This window comes from Mesocricetus auratus, unplaced genomic scaffold (genome assembly GCF_017639785.1).
Source record: "Mesocricetus auratus isolate SY011 unplaced genomic scaffold, BCM_Maur_2.0 Super-Scaffold_100020, whole genome shotgun sequence".
Lineage (NCBI taxonomy): Eukaryota > Metazoa > Chordata > Mammalia > Rodentia > Cricetidae > Mesocricetus > Mesocricetus auratus.
This window is the reverse complement of record NW_024429201.1, coordinates 32,655,755-32,680,615: the sequence shown is the minus strand read 5'-3', so window position 1 is coordinate 32,680,615 and position 24,861 is coordinate 32,655,755. Positions and strand designations below refer to the sequence as shown.

The 24,861-nt window shown below is 35.1% G+C and overlaps 1 protein-coding gene across 3 annotated transcripts in view; it reads right to left on the bottom strand.

Moving 5' to 3' along the window:
- The window catches only part of Rasa1 (RAS p21 protein activator 1), a 76,149-nt gene that overhangs the window by 32,014 nt on the left and 19,274 nt on the right, over positions 1-24,861 (bottom strand). For all 3 annotated transcript variants that reach the window (XR_005869873.1, XM_005065683.4, XM_021223472.2), the window contains exons 2-7: positions 11,796-11,948; positions 10,197-10,332; positions 9,303-9,373; positions 6,206-6,323; positions 4,174-4,205; positions 1,006-1,058 (exon numbers count right to left, since the gene is read on the bottom strand). Coding sequence is in view for 2 of the 3 variants with exons in the window: in XM_005065683.4 (XP_005065740.1) it covers positions 1,006-1,058; positions 4,174-4,205; positions 6,206-6,323; positions 9,303-9,373; positions 10,197-10,332; positions 11,796-11,948 (563 nt within the window). In the remaining variant the exon portion in view is untranslated. The remainder of the gene's footprint in view (positions 1-1,005; positions 1,059-4,173; positions 4,206-6,205; positions 6,324-9,302; positions 9,374-10,196; positions 10,333-11,795; positions 11,949-24,861) is intronic.

Genomic DNA, 24,861 nt, shown 5'->3' with positions numbered 1-24,861 from the left:
TCCCCAATCTTTGTCAGACATAGCTTACTAATAAATACCTGCTAGTTATATTAATTTAGCAATGAACAGTTAATAAGAACAAAGTTACATAATTATTACTTGAAATCACTGAACCTTTCTAATGCTGCAACCTTTAATACAGTTCCTCATATTTTGAACCACAACTATAAAATTAGTATCATTCCTACTTTATAACTGTAATTGTGCTAATGTTATGATTTGTAATGTAAGTATTTTGTGTTAAAGAGGTTTGTCAAAGAGGTCACAACCCATAGGTTGAGACAACTGCTTTTAAATAGTAAATAAACTTAATTTGCATTTTCCTGTAAAAATCACAGAAATTAGGAATACAATTATACAATAAATAAGGCTTAATTATGTAATTCCCTCATGCACACAAAGGTGCATTCCTTTAATCCCAGCACTCAGGCGGCAAAGGGAGGTAGATCTCTGAGTTCGGGCCAACCTGGTCTACAGTGCAAGTTCCAGGACAGCCAGAACTACACGAGAAACCCTGTCTTGAGAAACATAAAAGGGGATTATAAATGAAAACATTGTATTCCTCTATTGATACATTGTAAGTTATATGGTATTTGCAGACTAGAAATCAAATGATCAATAAAAGGAATGACAAAAATTTGTATTTGTAAATATGAAATGCTCTCTTAATATATTTTTAACATTAGTATGTTGTATATTCTTCTAAGTATATTATAAGTAGGATAGATCTAAGATACACACAATCAAAAAGTGTATCACAAGGTCATAAGCTAACACATGGGGAAGGAAACAGGCCCAGAAGTTAGGGAAGAAGAAAAATATACTTCACAGGAGTTTATTATAGATGTATTTTAACTTAAAAACAGAAAAATACCAGCTTCCAAGTATTGCGAACAAATTATAATATGCATAAGTATTAACGAAATGCTAAAGGAAACAATAGCACATGAGAAAAGGTTGTTTCAATTTCATACTTTATGAAGACATTAAAGAATACAAAGGTACCTGTCATTAGTAAGTTATAAGCTTCTTGTTTGGAAATCTTCCCATGGAACCATCTTAAAGGAGAACAAACGTGACATGTAAATCAAAGTCCACAAAGCGCCTGCTGCTTTCATGTACTCACAAGTAAGCAAAATCTTTATAATTTAGGCTGACATGAAATAAACCCAACAGAAACAGTCAAATTTTCATCATTACATTCTTACTGTTTTTTGGAAACTTACTGTGCTTTATTTCAACAAAGTATAGAAAAACTAGGAACTGTCAAATATAAACTACAGTGTCCATATTAATTATAATATTTGAAAAAGTACTGATTTTTAGTTCTGGTAGTATGCATATATCATAGCTCTATTTTTCCTTGGACAGCTTATAGGGGAAGATGATACAAGGTAGAATTAAATTATTTTCTCTCATGTTTCTCTCCAAATTAATTTTCTTTTAACATAAGATCTCTCCCAATAAAATTAAAATGTTAATACAAGAACAAGTACACACCAACAGAGAAAACTAAAACTATTTTTAATTCTGAACTGAAAGCCTATCAAACTGGACTGCTAAAGTAATAAATATTCTGGAATTAAACATTTAGAATGTATTATAAACTGTAATAGTTGAAAATATGGCATAATAAAATTTCAAGTACTTAGTATTTATCTGTCCACAAAATAAACATTAAAAAAATTACTTAATGATTAGGAGTGGGGATGCACACCTTTAATCCCATCACTTGGGAGGCAAAGGTAGGCAGATAACTATAAATTCAGGCCAGCTTGGTTTGCACAGCAAGATCCAGGCCAGCCAGGACCATACAGTGAGACCTTGTCTCAAAAAGAAAATACATCAAATTATTTAAAAGGCAAAGTTCTTAAGTTTTTCCTCTTATTTACATTGAATCCTATTTTCTCTCACTGGGAATCTCAGATCACTACCCTGCCACTCTGCTGAGTCTTCCTATAGTCTACAGACTTGTAGTACTGAGTTAAGTTTCAGTTGTAAAGTACACTTACTACAAGACAGAAAATACAAGTGCTCTCAGGTGCAGTGCTACAGGCTTAAAGTCCTTCATTCTGCTTCAAATTAACCATCCTATTACTAGGGAAAGTTAAAATACAACTTAATTTTCAAGTAAATGAAAAAATTTTAAAAAATTATTCCAACCATTAACTTACTAATTCAAATTTCTTGATGCTCTCAGAGCAGACATGAATAATGAAAAGGAAATGAACAATACAGTCCAGAATGCTTTAAAATGTTTGAGGCTACATACTGCATTCATGTTAAAGCTAAACTACAATTTAGTACACATGCTAGAGAGGATTTCTATATTCTAGGAGAGTCAGCTAGATGGCATCAAAGACCATCCCTATAGCTTTCTAGCCAGTAAAAATAAAACCCAGAGAGTTTTTAAAAAGTCAATAAAGTTCAAAATATTAGTCATATTCAAAAATTAAGAAAACAGCCTTGAGGCAAAGGGATAATCCTATTTCCTGAAGTCATTCTTGTATAAAACTGATTTAACTAATGACATGATTTGAGCTCAAGATAAAAGCCTTTGCTCTTAAGAAGTCTAGACTCTGGTTAGGAAAAAAATAGCATAAAACTACAGTAAGTACAGTTGTGGGTATATGCTGGGGAGTTTGGAAAATAATGGAGACAGGTACCAAATCTTCAGCATATGTAAGGAACAACATGAAGATTCACTGAACTAAGTTAGATAAATACATAAATAATTGAAGATTAATCGTTCCCTGGGAAGCAGCTTAATAATAAAAGCATAAAAAGTAAAGCTATGCATTCAAAAGGCTTAAAAAGGGGAGAGAGAGATGGTAAGAATAATAAAAGGTACAGGAGACAGGTGTACAGGAGACAGGTGTCACAGTCATCTTTTGCAGCTCTGCTGAATAAAAGTTAACAAAGGATCAGTTTGGGATTTTAGTTGAGAAAGTGGTACTATCTGATAAGCCTTTTAGACAAACCATTAAGTATTGAACAGTGACTGTGAGGAAAAGAACAATTTGGAATACCCAACAGAAAAGAAGGTGGCCATTTGCTACAGTAACTCAGACTGCTTTCTTCTGACAAGAGGAAAGGACATGATTCTTTGCATTATGATCTCTATGAAGATGTTATACAATGAAGATCAGAATTATTGTGTTTGGAGAAAAATGGGAATGTACATACACACAGGTATTCATTCATTATCTCCAATCTACTTTTGTTATGAATTTGATTCCTTCAAGCATTAAATTAGAATTTGAAATTTCTGATACAGATTTCAAACACAATTCACTAGGTATAGTTGAGCAATTGAGTCACTTTTATCCATATGGAGCAATAATGTAACAACGTACTCATAAGACGTAATATATTATATTAAGAAAAAACAAAAGGTAGCAAAAAGAATTACATGTTGAATATTCAGTTTAATGTATTTCCTCTTCTAATGGCTACAGAACAGAAAATAAAACATTTGAGGCAAGCTTTAAATATCATCTATAAATGTTGAGAGATTTCTTATGAAAAAAATTCACTGAAAAGATAACATGAGTACTCTATTGAAATAAAATGAACAAAAGACAATTGAAGGCTAAGATTTTAAAAGGAATCCTGTATATATACAAGTTAAAAAAGCTTATTATAAAAGACCTTGCTGGGTTATACTAAAATTGTCAATGCATGATAAAAACTGAGTTTAAAAGTTCCTTAGTAAGAAAATGAAGAGCAGCCGGGCATTGGTAGCGCACACCTTTAACCCCAGAACTCGGGAGGCAAGGCAGGCAGATCTCTTGTGAGTTTGAGGCCAGCCTGGTCTACAGAGCAAGATCAAGGACAGGCTCCAAAACAGTACAGAGAAACCCTGTCTTGAAAAAAAAACAAAAAAAGGAAGAAAATGAAGAGAAATGGGAGGAGGTGTGCTGGTCATTAAAATGCAAACACAATGTTTACTTGATAAGGCTTTTGTTTGTGGATATGAGATTTGTATATAGGTACAGGCCACTGCTTGCTTAAAATTAAGAATTTAGTGCTAGATCCTTAAGAGTTATTTATATATCAATTCTCTGAACCAAATTTAAAAAAACATTAGTCTACAATTCATTAAGTATTTAACTATTATTCTAATTTACAGTTTTACATTTTTTTTCCTTTCAATAGTTAATACAAACTCACATTTTGCCTTCATGTGGATCTTCTTCCCGTCCCTAAGGGGAAGAGATTAAGACAGCATAACTTTTAATTATATACAATTAAAGCCTTATGTAATTTCATTAAAATTCCTAAGAAACTGATCTTCAAAACTATCTCCATACTTTGTATAGTTGTGTTAGGAGAAAAGATGTTTCTGTTCAAGAACTATCCCCAAATAGTTCTCTGTCCTCTCTTCTTTCCTCTTCCTCTCGCCATCAATTTAAATAAGACCCTTTCTTCTCTTTTTACAAGTTATTAAGGTAGCCCAACTACAGCATAATTACTGCTGTGCCCACTCCAGCCTCTCTAAATTCCTTAGTGTCAATTGTAGATGTAAACAAACCAAATGGACACACTATTTTAAAGCCAAACCTTTACTACCTTTCCTGCCTACAGATTCCTCATTTCACAAGCAATGTTCTTAACCTTGGTCCTCAAGTATGTAAATCCCTGTCTCACATTACCCACCTTCTGTGTGCCTATGCCATGGTCACACATAACTACTCATTTGCTAATCTATTTCACCTCTCTACTGTAATTTGCATTCTGTTGTGATTGTTGCTATCAGAATGTCCTTTAACTCACTTCTACCTACCTACTTAAAAAAAAAAAACCAAGCCATCAAAGATAACTACCTCAATTGCTACCTCCTTACAATCTTAGACCCTAAAATGTGAGCTCTTTCTTTTCTGTGGAATACAAAATGAATCCTCTCTTTCTGTCATCTTAAACTTTATCTTACTCTACTCTATACCCCAGGTTTTAAAGCTATTCTAACATTAGTATTACTCATTCCACAATAGTGACTATATAACTAAAGTCTAAGTTATTCTCTGTAACAGCACCACAACCCCAAACAGAGGCTAAGTTCAGTTTTCACTGAGTATATACTGAACTGTAGTTGTAGCAACTTACACTATCTTATACTGAACTATTCTGTATTATTCTTCTGCGTACACTTGCTAATATTCATTTCTTCTTACTAAAATTTATTTTGATCCAGAAATTAATTGCTTCAGGACAAGTCCAACTATATTTTCATCCCTTTATAATCAGAATAGGAAAGAGTAGTGTAATAAGCAAAAGGAAACTAACATAAACAAAGCCTAAAAATGTATAGGAGAACTAACACAGACAATAAGGTGGCTCAGTGTGGATGTCCTGCCTGTGTGGCATAAGTACCTCTAGAACTCTCAACACTAAAGAACTGTAAATTATAACCCTAAATCTTTTGCTGCATGTGACTGAATACAGGATATATCACATACAACTTCCATAACTCCTTCCAGTGTTCCTCAGCATGTTTTATGCTTATGAATCAGGATCTAGTTGCCAGAATAGGCAGACCAAGGATCAGTAATCAAAAAAAAAAAAATAAAAACAATAAAAAAAAAAAACCTGCCATCTTCCACAGGCTGTTGTGGGAAGAGGGGGGGGGAAGGGAAGAGGCATAAAAGATCACAGAAATTCATTCCTACCACACAAATCTAAAAGGAAAAGGTAAATTCCAAAATAATAATGTTTAGATCTGCATCTTAAAATATGGGTAATTTATGTTATATAATAAGATGAATAAAAATGTATAATAGCAAGTAAACAAAGGGAATATTCAAACTATAGGACTTTGGGATTATTTGTGTGTAATATAATTACATTCTCCTAGATTATTAAAAATTATACACACATTTGAAAAATTATAGCAAAACATACCACTTAAATTCATATATGATTGAAATATACCTGATTATGAGCAGAAGCACAAAAAGTATCAAAATAAGTGATCACTTAGTTCAGAAGCTGCAAAGTATATTGTAACATACTAATACACTGTTTATTTCATTATAAGTAAATATTATTTACTAACACCAAATACACCTTAAAATGTCCTTGTGCTTATGAATTAAAGGCTTTCAAATGAAATCTGTCCCTATCTAATAGCACAGAAAGTGGACAAGTTCTAAACTTTTTTTTATAAGGATTTAGGATCTAAAGTGTAGGAAAACATGATACTCACCACCTCTTCTACTAGGTCTTCAACAATAAGGCCTTGTTCATCTGTTCGTAGATTTGTAACCCACATCCATCCATCTTCTAATTCATTGTGAACAATGAACATATCGCCTTTTAAGAAACTAAAATAGTAAATGACATTAAAATTTTAAAAATGGACATTGACGCAGTCCTAAGTCACCACACTGGATATTATGATATTGGAAAAATGCAGAAACACTTATAAGACCTAAAGTTCTGTGCTGTTTCTGGCATGTTTTGTGAAACTGAAGACAGTTAATAATCTGAATCCTAATTTCATTATATGTACAATTTCATTATAGCTTTGATAAGGGTGTCTACTTTGTTGGGTGTCCAGTTTTCTGGATTAGAGTTCCTCTATCTACCATCTACTTTGCTAGATTAGATTCAAATTAAACTTTCCCTAAATAGTAAACAATTACACATGTATTAGAAGTAGTTCCAAGAAAACTGAATTCTACAGTTTAAGTTTCAATGTTGTTCTTTTGTATGTATGAGAAATGTAATAAAATGCAATATATAACTAACACATGTATGAAAAAGTAAATTCAGAAATTCCTTTAGATAATCAAACTTGATTTTATTATGTAGAGAATGAACTAGCATTATAACACATCTTTTTCATTCAGACGAGTAACATTCTTTGTCTCAACATGGCACCCAGATATGTGTTGGTCATCTATGATTTTTTTTCCTATTATATAGTTCAGAGTACAAGCTTAGATTTCCTCTTTACTACTAGATGTTTTTAAGCTCTACACCATCAGGGGGCGTGAGATGTTGCCTGATGTATTTCATCAATAAAAAACAAAACTATCAGCAATTCCTTGCGATTTTTCTTGCAGGCTTTTTTGTTGGTGGTGGTGGTGGTGTTGACAGGGTTTGTAGCTTTGGAATCCATCCTAGAACTCACTCTGTAGACCAAGCTGGTCTTGAACTCACAGATATCCACCTGCCTAAGCCTCCCAAGTGCCAGCATTAAAGGCCTGCGCCACCACCAGCAACCTCTTGATTCTTGAATGGTGCCCAATATTTTTGAGATAGCAGATTTTATCACTTAGCCAAATAAATGAAGCCTTTCTAAAACCGATATGGAATTGTTTTCTCATTTACTACAAGAAATACTAGAAAGATATACAGCCGAAGGTCAAAACACAATATAATAAGCACTTTGCTTCCTCATCCATAACATCCAGTGAAGCTATTTTTGTTTAGCCAGAACACTGTGCACTTCTGTGCTCTTCTCTCTCCTTTAAAGCACCAGCAGTTTCTAATTGGCCAAGACTTTTGACATTTATTCTACCGTCACAGTTTAAAATAATTTTGAAAATTATTTCAATCTCATGAACTTTGGTGGTTAATTCTATGTGTCAAGCTAATAGGATGACAAGGTATATGAAGATTCCTTCTAGGCTTTTCCTGTGATATTTTGGTAGAGTACAAAGCTAGCCACACTAGTCAGCCATATAGGCCAGGCAGTGGTATTGCACAACTTGAATCCCAGCACTAGAGAGAGGAATATAAGGTGGGTGGGGACAGGAATGCAGTGTATTCAGTCTGCAGCCACGCTGAGGGCAGGACCACCCCTTTTTGGTCTGAGCCTTGGTAAAGGTAACCCTATAGTGGCTTGACTGCTTTGCTTTTCTGATCTTCAGCTTGAACCCCAATATCTGTCTCTGGTTTTTATGATTCCTGCTACATTTTCCAGGTGAGTCAAGAGTATCTTGATTTCCTCCATAAAGTAAATATGACCCAGTCCATTGAGTCCATTGAGTGTAAGACAAATGCTTTTCTCCCCCTTTGCCTCACTCACTAGTTCCTCTGGGCCATTTTTTCTTATGTTTTTCCTCAGATTGCGACTCAGACGCAATCTGGACGTAACACAATGACAGCATTGGTCTCCTGAATCTGCCTCCAATTCTTGAAGTAAATCTTCACTGGAGAAACCCATATAACATATGGACTCTCTGAATGAGTCTCAGATCAACAATTAAGATGGAATATACTTTGAGAACTGCTGCCTTAGGTTTCTGACTAGAACTTTATACATTTTCTAGAACTTATATTTCAATGCTACATAACTCTAATAAATGACTTTCTTCCTTTTAGCTGCTTTTATTCATTTTCCCACATTAATTCATAAATAATTGTGTCAATAAGAATTAAATGAAGCCGGGTGTTGGTAGCGCACGCCTCTAATCCCAGCATCGGGAGGCAGAGGCAGGCAGATCTCTGTGAGTTTCAGGCCAGCCTGGGCTACAGAGTGAATGCCAGGATAGGGCCCAAAGCTACACAGAGAAACCCTGTCTCAAAAAACCAAAAATAAATAAATGAATAAATTAATTAATTAAATGTCATTAGATTGACTATAACTATCTTAAAATGGAACCCTTATTTTGAGATTAAACTATTAAGTCTTTGTTTTCTGATACTAACTGCCAAAAATTTTAGTACCACAAAAATGTTTTTATATTTTATTATGCTATTTCAAAGAGAAACCATATAGCTAGTAACTACTCAGAAGCAGCCAAAAATTTTATAGTTAAGGAATGATGTTTTTTACTGAATGATTAAATAGATTTTAGAAAAGAAAGGATAACTTGATTATCAAGTTTATTAGTTATTATCAAATTACATACAAATATAAATAAAAAACTATGATGCTCTATGGCTACACAATAGTCTTAAAATTTAAAATTATTCATACACTAGGTAAAATTCAAAAATTACTTCAGTATCATTTAAAGCTGAGGCATAAATGTTATAGTTATACAAACCAATCAATCAATAAATAAATAGAAGGGTCACAAACAAATTGTGAAAGAACTCTACTTTCTCAGAAATTTTATTTAAAAAAAAGTTGGTATTTCTCCTGCCATTGTCACTGTGGCCACCCTGATTCATATCTTCAGCCTGAATACATAAGACATCCATCCCATGGGATCACAACAGATCCAATACTAAACACAATTGTATATAGCTGTCACATTTCCTCAAATTCAAAACCTTTCCTAGTTTAAGAGCAATAAATCTTCATTGTCTAGCTCTTTCAAATGCTTAAATATAATAGTATAAAATACCTTATTTCATCAGTTTCTGGTACTTTTGTGTAGGGCAGAATGGCTCGAACACGCCTTCTATCTTCTACTGGCTGAAAACCATTAAAAATAATAACAGGTTTGGGATACCATTCACGTCTCTGTAGCTAAAACCCCTATCCCACAAGCCTGAATACCAATATTGGATCCATAGGACCCACATAAAAATTGTTACAGGTGACAGGTATGGCAGCTGCCTGTAATCCCAGCATTTAGAAGGCAAGAAGAGGACATACGTAAGCCAAACTAGCCAAATTGAAAATCTCTGGGTTCATCCAGAGACTCTGCTTCAATTAATCAAGTAGAGAACAATCAAGACAGACATCTTATGTCGACTTCTAGCCACCAGTCATGAGTATACATACAACCCTGATACACATGCCCCTACATATATGTGAACCTGTACACACAGTCACACAGACACACACTCATATACACAATCAAAAGAAGACTCTCTGTATCCAACTCAAAAAAGATACATCCACACAAAGTTTAAAGCCAACTGCATATCATAAACTTTTGGGCGTCTATCAGAACCTAGAAATGTTCACTACTTTTGCTTGTTACTTTTACAGAAATTATTGTAAAAGTTTAACATTTTTCTTTCAGGCAATCTAAACAATCATTAAATAAGTTACCCAGAACACAGAAATTAATCTTCATTTTATAATGTAAAACATTTTAACTTCTCTAGCTATTAAGGTAAGCTATAAATACATAGGATTATCTTAAAACAATGATTTTTCTTCTAACGTTATGACCAGAATTAAAACAAATACTTATAAATTTACAATAGACTTAAGAAATTTAATTAGATCAAAGTTCATCTGATTTTGTCAAATAAAAGTTATGATATTTCACTCAAGTTTTACTTGCCTCTGGTGGTGCAACTGGATAGAGCAATTTTTCTCCTTTAAGTAAACAAGAAACATGACTGTAATAACCTATTAGGTCTGAGAGTGAAGAAAAACGCCTTCCACCAATGTAGTAATCTCCACACATGGCAATAATCCTGAATGTAAAGGAAAAAACAAGCAAAAACAGTTTGAAAAGGATCTTAAAAACTAGTCTTTTATATTCTTTTTTGAGTGGAAATTAAACCCAGGTTCTCTACTATGGGGCTATGTCCCTCTAGTACCTACACCCAATTTTTTGTTTTTTTAGGATAGGGTTTCTCTATGTAACAGTTCTGGCTGTCCTGCAACTCTGTAGACCAGGCTGGCCTCAAACTCACTGAGATCCACCTGCCTCTGCCTCCCAAGTGTTGGGATTAAAGGAGTGCACCACCAATGCCCAGGTCTACATCCAATTTTTAAAACCAAGTTTCATAAAGAGAATAATTTTCATACTCTTTTTCATTAACATACATTCCTATACTTCAAAAGTCCACTTATTAATGTCACTGGTAACTGAGTGTTATTTTTTAAATATTTATGAATTTAATATGACATTGTAATCACAAGTCTCCATTATGTAACTGAAATAATATTTGAAAATTTACCGTCAGATATCTCCCATCTCTTTCTATATTTAAGACTGCATTTTGTTTTTTGGGTTTTTTTTTGGGGGGGGGGAACAGGGTCTGTGTAGCTCTGGAGCCTCTCCTGGCACTTATTCTATAGACCAGGCTGGCCTTGACCGCACATCCTCTTGCCTCTTCCTCCAAAGTGCCGAGATTCAAGGTGTGCATCATCTCACTCCCAGCCCCCACCGCACCCCACCCCCTCCCGCAAGACTCAGTCTTTTTTTTTTAAAGACTTCTATGGCTAGAAGTAGCTTACAAATCTCTTGAAATTCTTGTAAAATATAATAAAATTGTTATATAAAAATTATGAACAAATATTGCTATATTATATTTAATTTATTATACTTCATGTAAAAGTTACTGTCCTCTTAAAACTTATTTTAAAGTTTAAAAGTCTAAGGCACAAGAACATTTTATCAGTTAATACTTACACTGGCTGTAGATGCTTTATTAACGCCCATAAAAATATAGTATTATCTGTAAATATATTTGAATATAAGAACGGCACCTTACTTGAAAATGTACATACCTGCTTATCTCACAAAAGTGAACATGTACCAAATTTCAAGATAGTGAAGCTAAAAGGAACTAAGGACAATCTCAACTGCTACACAGTGTTTTGTGTATTTTCTGGTACTCTACAGTTTCAGTCTATATTTCTTTCATTTTAGCTTTCATCTTTTTCAGAATATATCTGTAATAATATATTCCTCAAGCATGAGGAATATATTTGAAAACTGGCATTGAAAAGACTAATATTACTTACTATCTTTAAGTTTAAACATTTCAAAAATATTTACTATAAGTCACTGACTAAATAACTTAATTGAAATCAAGTTTATTATACCAGTATCATTCACTTCTGTAAAAGTGAATATATTTATAAATATGATTCAGATTAAATACGAAAGTGCCATATTAAACACCTTAAACTAGGAACAAATACTTACCTAAAATGATTGACAACATTTGTCTGGCTAAGAAATGAAAGTACAAAGGACCCCGGCCTCCGATCACTCTCTCTTATAAGGTAGCTTCCAGATTTTCCTGCCTGCCTGAGGCGTTCTTCTGCTATAGTTCTATCGAGTTTTCCATGATACCACCTAAGGGAAAGACACAAATAATTAAAATAAAAATCTACCATAAAATTTCTGTGTAGATTGAAAGATATAACACTCTAAGTTTTAAACACTTATACAATTTAAACATTTGTTTAGTCTGAACAACTCAATTTTAACTCCATTTTTCACTTCCTCTCAAATTCTCTAAATTCAATGATTCACAAAGTTTTTTCATTTGTTCTGCACACCCAAATCCTGTAACTCATTGTTCCCTCAACCCTTCTGGTCCCATTTACCTCTACTTGCTCAAAATAAAAAAACTTTTATTGTGTCAATTCCTTTCCTGGAACATGATAGTAAAGATGAGTAATTAGAAATAATTGACAACAACTCTATATATTAGGGAATCCACCTGACATAGCAAAGAACTTGGAATCTTGTAGAAAATATTTTATCTAATTTTAGTCTTACTACCCTGACAGGAAAACTGGAACTATTTAAAAGACTGCTATTCGAATTTCCTGTTTTAACAGGAAACTGATCATTGCCCTGGATTTTAAGACAACCTACTTCATAATCATATATTTAAGTTCAAATCTTCTTAGAGAGAAAACACAAATGCTTTTGTATAGAAATTCAACTGCCAGGGAACTCTTAGTTACCTGAATTACATGGTTGGTATAGAAACTTTCAAAATGCTAGCCAATGTACCTAACACAATGCCTGTCTCTTCTAAAATCGGTTATTTCTTGCTAGTGTTATTATTTCCTAAAACTTAAGCCCCCTAAAGCAAATTAAGCACGGACAATTCAAAGGCCATGGTGAAAGGCTCTTATCTTCCTCTTTAGACAAACTAGAGTGCTTGTTGTATCACTAATACTGTTTAACACACATTCTTTCACATAAAAATCTCATAACCTTGCTTCTGTTTATCAAAATACCAGTCTACTTTGAGATGAGATGCCATTTCAACAAGGAGAACTAAAAAGAGCAGGGTTTTGCTTAGGATTTCCAAAATAAACTTGAGAGGAAAAGGTAGAATGCATGTGCCCTAGGTCATTTGCAATACTTGCCCAGTGTCATGATTAAGAGTACTTTTAATAAGCTAAATCATTCCTAACTCTCCCATCAATTTTAGAGACAAAACAGCTGCTGGGTCTTTCAATCTGAACCAACAAGTCAAATCAAGCAAGTAAAAATAAAATATGATGATGATGATGATGATAAAAATCACCTCATGCCAGACCCCTCCCCTCTCCACTGTTCAGGCTGGTTTGGACCTCACTCTGTAGTTCAGGTGGGCTATGAACTTGTGATCCTCCTGACTCAGTCCCCAATGTAGCTGGGCACACATGGGTCTATATATCCGGCCTAACCTTTGTAGATCTTTTTTCTCTCAGCTCTTTATCATTATTGTCATTAACATCAAACCATTCCCTTTCTCCGTATTTCCCTACCACTTCCACTAATATTCTACAGATTTTTAAATAATAGTTATTCGAGGTGGGGATGCAGCTTAGTGGGTTAGATCAGTTACCTAGATGTCAAAGGCCATAGGTTCAACTTCTAGCACCACAAGAAAAAGAAAATTTATTAAATATAAAAAAAATCAAGAAAACAGGAGAAAAATATGATGAAAGAAGCATAAATCAAAAATTTAAAGTAATCTAATTTATAAAATTAGTAGCAAAATGAGATTAACAGGAAATTAAGCATATTTTCAAAAGATAGATTACCTTGAAAACAGAAAATATCCTTACTAAAGAACAATATCAAATAAGAAAATACAGAAAAGAACATAAATAATGGCTAAAACATTTTGCACATATGTGATGAGGTGATTTGACTGAGATGTCCATCCAGAATTTTGGGCATTTAGATACTCGATCCCAGCTGGTGGCACAATGTATAGAAATACAGGATGTGTGGCCTTGTTGGAGGAGGTATGTATCTGGAGGCTGGTTTTGAGAATTTCATGACCCCAGCCACACCCAGTTCGCTCTCACTACTTGGATGTGCCGCCATGTCTTTGCTCCACTATCACAGACCACACCCCTCTGAAGCCATAAGTCCAAAATAAGCCTTTCTCTAAGCTGCCTTGGTCATGTGTTTATCACAACAATAAAAAAGAAACCAGAACATGGGGAGTCCCTAAAACAAAGTAAAAAAGAGAATAGAAAAATAGTAAAATCTAAAGAAAATCCAAAAAAATTCTCAAGTTAAAGAAAAACATTAACACAAAAAATTCAAATTCCATATATGCCAAATATGAAATAGAGATCAGGCAAAAATACTAAAGCAGACTAGCCCACATTCAAGGTGTAACCAAACAAAGTTACTAAAATCCAAAACAAGATTAAAACATAAAATCAGAATATGAAAGGCATTATCTTACCAGAAACAATGGTGAAAATCTTTGTTAACTTTCCAATATTACAGTGGCACCCTAATATAGTACTTAAATTTTTATTAGAAATTCATCATTACTTTGAACCTAAAATCTTATACACAGAGAAAATATCCTGCAGAAACAAGAACATGCACTGTTTCTGACAAAAAGAAAAAAAATTTAACAGATGTTAAAAAAAAAACTTAAAAAGCTGGAGAAAAGCAAACAGAGTTTAGATGTCCTAAGTTCTTATCAAAAGAAGTAAATGTGTTTTCAATAAGACTATAATAAACCAATGACACATATTGTAACCTCTAGAACAACCACTATAAACCAAGATTATCATACTGGCTAAGACAATAATATATATATAAGAGATGCATCTGTAATGTAAGAACACAGAAATACTTAAAACAATGGGAAATAGTTATATCATACTAGTACACATGGGTGCACAAACACAAATATTATTTGAGATACCAACATTAAAACATACAAAGTATAAATAGATCTACACAAACAGATAAACCCCATAAAAAGACAACTCCACTACCAAAATAAGATGGGAAAGTTTCTAACTGCTAGCAAAAGCAGATAAAAAAATAAATCAGGATACAAACCATGACATTATTACAAAGTGCAACAAATCCACAAAGAAAACTGTCAATCATATCCCATCAAGTGACTACAGGCAATTACCTAAAATCAACTATACGCTCAATCAACCAAGCCCCATTACAAATAACCAAAACACTGCTCAGAGTATGTACGTTACCTAGCCTAAATGTAATTAACCAGAAAATTAACTTCAGGCTGGTGAGATGGATCAGAAGGTGAAGGCTCTTTCTGACAAACTGCTATCCATAGCCACAGTCAACATGGTGGAAGGAAAGAACCACCTCCCACAAATTGTCTCCCACCTACTATATGTGCACTCGCTCTCTCTGTCTCTCTCTCTCTCTCTTTCTCTCTCTCTCAGCAGGTAGGAGCAGTACTTGCTACTCTTGCAGAGGACCCAGGTTCCATTCCCAGCATCCACATGGAAGCACACAATCATCTGTAATTACAGTTCCAAGGGATCGGATACCTTCTTCTGACTTTAAGGTCATTCATTGTACATATGTGGTGTACAAAGATACATGCATGCAAAACAACATATAAATCTTATTTTTTTAACTTGTTCTTTTCACCATCCAAAAAATTGATAAGCTAAAAATTAATAATATCAGGAATTGAAGTATTATTATAAATCCCATAAAACTCCATAATAATAAATTACAATTAAAATAATTTGCTACTGACAAATTTAAAAATTTGTATGAAGTGTACTCATTCTTTGAAATACATACTCAGCCTAAACTCACAAGAAAGGGGTAATATGAATGTGTATAGCTATTTAAGAAAATTAAATCAATAATTAATAATTTTTCAAAAATGGGTACACTTGGCCCAGATGTTATTCACTAGCAAATTTTAGTTAGCATTTAAGGAAAATAATATTTATACAGATATTTATGATTTATGTATTAATAGTCATCAAACACTGTGTCTAATATCTAGTTTCTGTTACATACTCTAATAAAGGTAAAAAGAACACAGATCTTGAGATCTGAAAATGCATGACATATGATTAGTAAACATTTTCAATGTTTATCATAGGATATTTTTGCACATGTGGAGGGCAAGTCTCTTTGTTAGTCACACTATTTAGAAGCACACAGTCAAGAAAGGAAGTTCCAATACTGTGAACTTCATTTCTAAAACTCAAGAACTCAGCCTAAGAATGTTTCCTTTGAATAACTGCTCTGTAGTATCCTTTTTGATAAAAAATTGTGTATTTTTATAGGCTATTACCCACTCATAAGGGAGAAATTAACAAGAAGATATACATACAAAAAGTTTGTGAAAAATGCAATGCCTCTGTTTTACATATTTATCTTTTAGTTAACACCAGGAACATTATTGTAAGAATACTGTGCATAAATATACTGCCCTCACTATAAAATCTATTTGTATACAGCATACTATACACCATGATTTAGATGTGATTCCCTCAGGGATTCTGAAGGTTTGGTGTCCACATGTTGATAATAAGAAGCGGCGGGAGGGCTAAAGATAGCTCACTGGAACAGGGCCTGCGTTCACTGTCCAGCACTGAATGGGGTTAAGGCAGAGTGGAACCTAGTGGGAGATAACCGGTTCACTGCAATGGAGGCACTGGCCCTGGGTGGGATTCATGTGAGTGCTGTTGTCTTAGAATAAGCTGTCTCCTGAGTACTGTTTTGTTTTGTCTTTTAATAAAAGTGTGGCTACTGTTTGTGTTTGACCCATTCTGCATAAAGCCATTTGCTTCCCACTTGTCTATCATTTTATGATAGAGCTACTGCCCAAATGAGGCAACCCAATCTTGAGCTTTCACTCTCTAAAACCACCACCTAAATAAACCTGTCTTTAAAAAGTACCCATTCTCAAATTCTTTGTGGCAGAAAACAAATTAAAAGACACTACACTAAATAGCAATTCAACTTCACAGTGTTTTCCAAAGCTAAATGAAAACAACACTATACAAAAATAAATTGCACATGACTCTGTAGCTGGTTTATTCTGACAAAGCTTGGAAGCAACCAAGATTTCTTTGAGTACCTCAATAAATAATTAAACTATGGTACATCCAGATAATATAATACTAGTCACTAGTAAAAAGAAATGTACTGTGCAGTCATGAAGACATTGAGAATTTTTAAATTCATATTAAGAGAAGCAAGCCCATCTTAAAAAGCTACTATATGATCTCACTGTGGAAAAGGCAAAAACCATGGAGTCAATAAAAATATCAGTGACTATCAGAGGTCATGGCAACATCTAGTGCTACCGACAGCAATTAAATTCTAATTTATGTAACCATTAGCATAACAACCAGCAGGTGCCCTGCATGTGACCCACTGAGAATTCCTGACCTTGGAGTATTTGTCAGGAATGAGTAACCTAAATTCAATTACAAAGTAGGATACAAAGCAAGACTACTTTAAAAATTTTGCATAAAAAAAACCAAAAAAGTTGAGGAAACTATTCTGGTTTTAAGGAAACTAAATGAATGTGACATTAAAAAAAAATTTTTTTTTTTTTTGGTTTTACGAGACAGGGTTTCTCTGTATTGTTTTGGAGGCTGTCGGTCCAGCCTGGCCTCGAACTCACAGAGATCCGCCTGCCTCTGCCTCCCGAGTGCTGGGATTAAAGGCGTGCGCCACCACCGCCCGGCAGACATTAAAAATTTTTAAGCAACATTTTAGAAAAAAATATCTGAATAGTGTAATTTTAAATTGATTATGTTTAGTTACTTAGGTTTCCTTAATCATACAAAAGTATATAAATTATTTAAGAAAGGATATATTAAATAATACATATGTAAAATAAAGAATTAAACGAGAAAATGTCAAAGTAAAGGATATGTGATTATTTTACAGTATTTTTACAAGTTTTCCATAAATTTTAATTTAACATAAAAATATATGGAGCAGTTTGCTTACATAGCCTTCATAAAAGAATATAATTCATGCACACAACAAAAATACTAACATAATAACAAGATAAAAGCTGCACCAGAAACAAGTTTCATCCTTAGACTGAAGAAGCCCAAGAACCCACTAGTTTGAATACATACCCGACAAGCTAACTATCACATCAACTTAACTGATACATGTGAGGTTAATTTTCTGATAAAGTAACTTCTTACATTTATTGTTTTGAACAAAGCTGTTTTTATTCAGTTATATCACAGCAACTTCATGATACCTGTTACATTCAAAAGAATGAAGATTCACCACAATCCTGTAGAAGACAGGCATCTCAGACATGAGAAACGGACAGCAGAGAGACAAAAAACTCCCTGAGTTACAGAATAAGCAGTAGAGCACGAAGAAACTGGAGACAGGGTTAAGGTGATTTAATGGTTTTTGCTTAGTGTGCAAGCCCAAGGTATTGGGCAAAGAACTCATCTTACATGACCAGCATTTTTGTTAAAAGTGAACAGGGGAGATTAAAAAAAGAAAAAGACTATCAATAGGGCACCTCATAATTTGTAACAGTCTTTTTCAAACTGTCTCCATTCTGTTTGCCTGTTAATGCTATGTGCATGGAGGGAAGACTATTTTTAAGTCACTGTCAAAATGAGGGTTAGAAGCTACTACTGTCTAGAGAGAACATTCACAAAAGATTTCAAGAAAAAGGGTACGGTTTATCTGCACAAGATTGTTCTGGAAAGTATTATTAAAAAGGTTTTAATTTGATTTATCTGATTTCTACCAATATCTGTGTTAAGTACAATAGAACAAATTAAAATGAGACTAGAACACATCACAAGTAATAACCTCAAAAGGCATTTTTCATTAAACTTTAGGCTTTCCTTTTAGACTCATACCATATACTATTTCATAATGTATAGTGATTTCCTTAATTTTTACCCAGACTGAAATAAAAACTTTAATCAAGAGACTTCTTAGTTTGTCAAGGAAAGAAAGGATCAAGGAGAAAATTAACAACTTTCCCAAAAAGAGAAAAAGAGAAAAGTAAGGTATGAATGAGACAGACAGACAGACAGACAGACAGACAGACAGACAGACAGACAGGGGGTAAAGGCCAAATTCTAAAGCAATTAGAATAGAACATTCTCAGTAACTGATTCGATTGGGACAGAGAAGGAGAAAAGACAGATACAAATCTAACCTATTAAACAAAAGTCACAACTGTCTATAAAAATTTAAAGGATTGTCTAGATCCCATTCTTACCTTCATTACAATGTGTAAGCCTTTCTGTGGCCTTCACAACACAGTAAGCATCTACTTTTATTGTATTTTTCTTCTATTGCTCCTCTCAAAGGTACACAAGGAACACATGTCCAAACTTAGTGCTAAGTGATCCAAAGGCAAAAGTTTTTCCACAGCAATCTAAGCTCTTGTACAATTCTGACACTGAACTAAATCCAAGGTTTTGTTCACACTCTAAAACATAACTGACATGGACAAATAAATAAGCACTCTATATACTGATCTGTTTTATACACAAAAAGAAACAAAAGCACTTGAGTGAAATAGTAAATCAAAAAATTTCTATGGCTGCTGTTCTATAGATAATGAGACCCTGTCTCAAAACAGGGACACAGAATAAAAAGAAACGCATGATTAAATTCTGCCATAACAATAAAAAAAACTGACACTTAGCAAGATTAACAAAGGGAAAGATACAAATTACCAACACTAGGAATAAAAAGGAGTATCACTACACACCCAGATTTTCAGAAAATAATTAGCATGGATGAGAAAAGAGCTTGTTCTTCAAGGGACCCCATTAGGAGAAGGCCAAGAGAAGCTACAGGCTGAGAGAAAATCTTTGCAAACTGTATAGAAAAAAAAAAACCAACAATATTTGCAATACATACAGAACTACTGAAAGTTAACAATTACAAAAATTCTAAGCTTAAAAATGAATTTTCAAGAAATAGCCATCGAGATTGTTCAGCAGGTAAAGGCACCTGCCACCAAATCTGAGTTTGATCCCCAGGACCCATGCAGTGAAGAGAGGGAATGAACTCTCACATAAGTTGTCATCTGACCTTTACATGTGCACCATGGGACCTGAATATGCCCATACCTGAAAGAAGTAGAAATGCAATTTTAAAAACTTGAGTTTTAAAAAAGAATTTTAAAAAATGGAAAGAGGCAAAAATGGGGAGACTATTTCACCAGAGAGGATATACAGGTAGCAAATAAACTCATGAAAAGATTTTACATTTTTAGTCACTAGGAAAAAGTTAGTTCAAATCCTAATAAGTTATCGAGAACATTTATTAGAAAGGCTAAAATTAACAAACAGTGACATCAAATGCTGGTGGATACAGACAAATAGAGTCACTTGTATATTGCTGGTGGGATTATAAAAAGGGAAAAGAGGCTGAAGAGACAGCTCAGTAGGTAAGACATTTGCTGTGTAAGCATGAGAAGCCTTTAGTCAGATCCCACAGTCATGACAGAAGGCAGGCATGGTTGCGAGCAGTCACAGCACCATTCTGGGAGGGCAGAGAGAAGGACCATTGAACTTACTGGCTGCCACCCTGACTCCAGGTTCAGTGAGACCCTGCTGCAGGGGAACAAGGCAGAGTGACAGAAGACACACACAGGAAGGATATATAAAGGTTAGAAAATAGAGGGCAGTTTCTAACAAAAGCAGGGACACCTGCATACAACCTTGCAACTGTGTTCACAAGCATTTTTCTAATGTAACAAGAAAATAAATGTTTACAGGTCTTTTTTATGGCAGACTAAACTAAAAGAACTTGAATTTTCACCAATAACCGATTGGTTACACAGGTACACCTATATCATGTGAGAATACCACAGATCATGAAAACTATTGGACAATGAAAATGGAACAAAGGTAAATACAGCCACATAGCTGAAGTGAGACCACATTTTGCTAAGTGACAAATACCAGTGTCAAAAGGAACCCCTTTACATAACATCCTTTAAATGACAAACTGAAAAGCACGTAGGTAGTTGCCAGGACAGGGGCTATGAAAAAATATATGAAGAAGCAGGTAGATGTTAGTTACAAAAGTATACAGGCAAGCGTGTGGTCAAACTGTTCTCTACCCCCAGTATGGTGATAATAACATATCTACATATGTGCCAAAACTACACAGCACTAAATACGCATAATACACACAGCTAATGAAACAAGTGGATTGTATGAGTCTCTTGCTTTGAAACCGTACTTAGTTATTATATAAAATGTCACTACTGCAGAGGTCTAGTCTAGACATCCTCCCTGACCCCTTCCCTCTAGGCATCCTTCCAAATTCAGCTCACACGACTCACATTCAGGGCCCCAGCCTAGACTGGACACCTGTGCCCGCTCAGAAACAAAGCTCTACACTTACACCAGGACTGCTCCTACCCCCCCCCCAAATCACAGTCCACTTCCACACAATACCTCTCTGCTCACACAGATCTACCACCACAGTCCAGAACACACAACCTGTACACCAGCCCAGTGCCCTCTGTCTACCTGGCTTACTTCATTCTACCCAAGCATTTCAACCTCCAGGCCCAATCCCTGACCCACAGTGACCCATCACACAACCTCTCTTCTGCCCCAATCTGCTTATCCATATCAGACTTGGAACTAATAAAAGACATTCACATGAGATCTCCTCCCCAAAATAGGAACAATGTGAAAGATCAAGCCAGTATCTCCTCTCCAAAATTTACCAGTTGAAGGGACTCTAAGACAAACCTGACTCTGACAAGCCTTGCCTTTCTACCCCATTCCCTCTGCCTTGCTAGAACCATTAGATGACATTTCTAAAGCTGGTCACCAAGGTCTATTCCCTTACTTAGCCACTTCCTGCTCCTGAGGCTGATCACCAAGGTCCAGCTATCAAAGTATCAAAGCATCAAAATCCAGCAATCAAAAGCACCCTTTGGGTCCCTAATAAACATGCCCAATCAAAACTAACATCCTAACATGAAAACTGCCATTTTCTTATGAGCCATGTCTGTCTTCTCTTTATCCAAAGGCAGTTCTTTGCAACTACTCGCCCCAAAAAATTATTCCTTCCCCCTCTCTCATGTTTCTTTCCCCCTTCTCCCTTGTCCTTGTCCCTCTGGAGTAAATAAATCTCCTTCGTGTTGAGAACTTGATCTTGGAGTGTCTTGTGCCAGTCCTGTAAAAATGTTTACCAAAGAGAATGCCTAGAGCAGTGATTCTCAACCTTCCCAAGGCAGTGACCCTTTAATACAGTTCCTCATGTTGTGGAGACCCCAGCCATAAAATTACTTTTGTTGCTACTTCATACCTGTGATTTTTGCTACTATTATGAATCATAAAGTAAATACCTGATATGCATTATACCTGATATGTGGCCCAGAACCACAAAGGAGTCATGACTCACAGGTTAAGAACTGCTGACCTAGATGAACCCCAGGAGACATAAGAGAAAAATCATACTTCCTCAAAAAAAATTCAAGAAACTTAAAACCATATGTAAACACGGGAGGGAGGGAGAGAGGGAGGGAGGGAGGGAGGGAGGGAGGGAGAGAGGAAGGGAGGGAGGCAGGGAGGGAAGGAAGGAGGGAGGAAGGGAGGAAGGGAGGCAGGGAGGCAGGGAGGGAGGCAGGGAGGGAGGGAAACAGAACAACAGCTCACTGAATTAGAAGGAAGAATTTAGGAGAAGGAGCATCTGAGTGATGCCCAAGAACACACCAACAGAAGGCTGATGAAAATGACAAACAGTACAGGACTTGAGAACAGATTCAGTAGACAGAAGTGGAAATGAAGGTGGGATTGAAAAACTCAAAACCCACCAGGTACTGTAGCCTACACCTTTACTCCCAACACTCAGAGGCAGGCAGGTGGGCCCACCAGTGTCTGAGGCTAACCTGGTCTACAGAGTGAGTGCCAGGGCAGTCAAAGCTACATAAAACAATCCTGTCTCAAAATTCCAGAGAGAATCCCAGATAGAAAACTCCAAGGAGGATTAATGGAGGCTTGAAAGAGTCATGTACAAGCAACATTTTATATAAAATGTAACAGTTTAGGTTCTCATAATCAAAAATAGGTACAAATATCATAAAATAAAGGTCAGGGCCATACTTACTCTTCAAAGCGGTCACTGCAAGGGAGTGATGCATGTCACTTGTATGGGAATACTTAATGCACTTTTATCATCTAAATATTGGGTATTTACTATTATATAAATAATACTATTTTTTAAAGATTTGTCTGGGTAGACTCCAAAAGCAATACACAAAGTCTAGACTGAGACATCCTTTTTAAGAACTGAAGTACTTTTTAATGTATGCTATTCAATATGTCCTTTTGAACTAGTTTATATATTTGTGAAGTGTACCTGTCTCCACTTATTTACTACACACACTCACCCTCTCTGTGTGGGTTCATAGACACTGCTGTGGTCCTCCTTGTTCCATATGCTGTGTGTGCTCACAGGCCAATGCCCTCGGTGGCCCCCTCTGGGGATGCATGATGAGCTGCCTTTTCAGGTCGTAATTTTTCTGCTCTGAAACTATCCTGCAATCCCCCTCCGAGGTTCCAACTACAATAAATTACATTACATTTATTGTATTTTCTTGGTTAAAATAAAACTTAACGTGCTTTGAGAAAAAATAAAAAACTCAAAGGAAATACCTACAGGTAGAATGGATCAACTAGAAGACAAAAATCTCTGAACGACAGATTATCTAGACCAAATAAATAAGAAACAGATAAGTAGAATATCTAAACCAAATAAATAAGGAATATGAAAAGAAAAAGAAACAAGCAAACAGGAAAGAAATATAAAGGGAATACAGGACACCAAAAAGACCAAACTTTCAAATTACAAGCATAGATGAATGAGAAGAATCCTAAGATAAAAGCATAAACTATAACTTCAATAAGATAACAAAACAAAACAAAACAACTCCAAATTTAGGGGGAAAAAAACATACATAAAAATCCAAGAGGCACACAGAACACCAAACAGACAAGACCAGAAAAGAAAATCCACTGCATGTCATAGTTAAAACACTAAGTATACAGAACAAAGAAAGTGTATTAAAGGCTGCAAGAAAAAAAATGCACATAAAGGAAAACTCATCATAGTAACAGCTGATTTCTCAATGAAAACTTTGAAAGCCAGAGGAATCTGGAGCAATGTATTCCAATTCCTGAAAGAACGATGGCCAGACTACACTAATGTACACCACAAACTATCCACAGCTGAAGAACAAAGAAAAACACTCCCTGATACAAGCAGCTAACCTAGCACATTTTATATCAAACAAAGCAAACAGAAGAAATAGACGGCAATATTTGGGGCTAAAGAAAGGAATGAGCGCAAAGGAGAATGTGGGAAGAAGTACAAAGCTATAATTATGAAAACATAAAGCACCAGTGAGAACACAAATGCTACTACCAAAAACCAACAACCAGATGACCACAATTAACACACATTTCAGTAACTAAATTGCAATGGCCTCAATTTTCCAAGCAAAAGACATAGGTTGACTGAATGAACTAAAAACCTAAAGCCACCTATCTGTTGTCTACAAGAAACACAACTTAGCTTTAAAGATAGGCACCAACCTAGAATAAAGAATAGACAAAAGTTCTCCAAATGAGATCAGGAAACATGCAGATATCTCTATCCTAATATCTGAGAAATATACTTCATACTAAAACTAATCAGAAGGGGAAACATTGTGTTCTAATCAAAATAACCATTAGGCAAGACATTGCTATCCTAAACATGTATGCCCCAAACTCTGGGATATCCAGTTTCATATGGATACACAGGGAGGGAGGGAGGGAGGGAGGGAGGGAGGGAGGGAGGGAGGGAGGGAGGGAGGGAGGGAAGGAGGGACTACAGGATTCAAAGACAAAGATTAACATTAATTTATTAACAGTGGGTGATTTCAATAGCTCACTTTCTCCAATAGACAGGTCATCTGAATGAAAATTATGATATTTCAACAGATGACATATCAAAAGGACTTAACTGATACCAAAAAAAA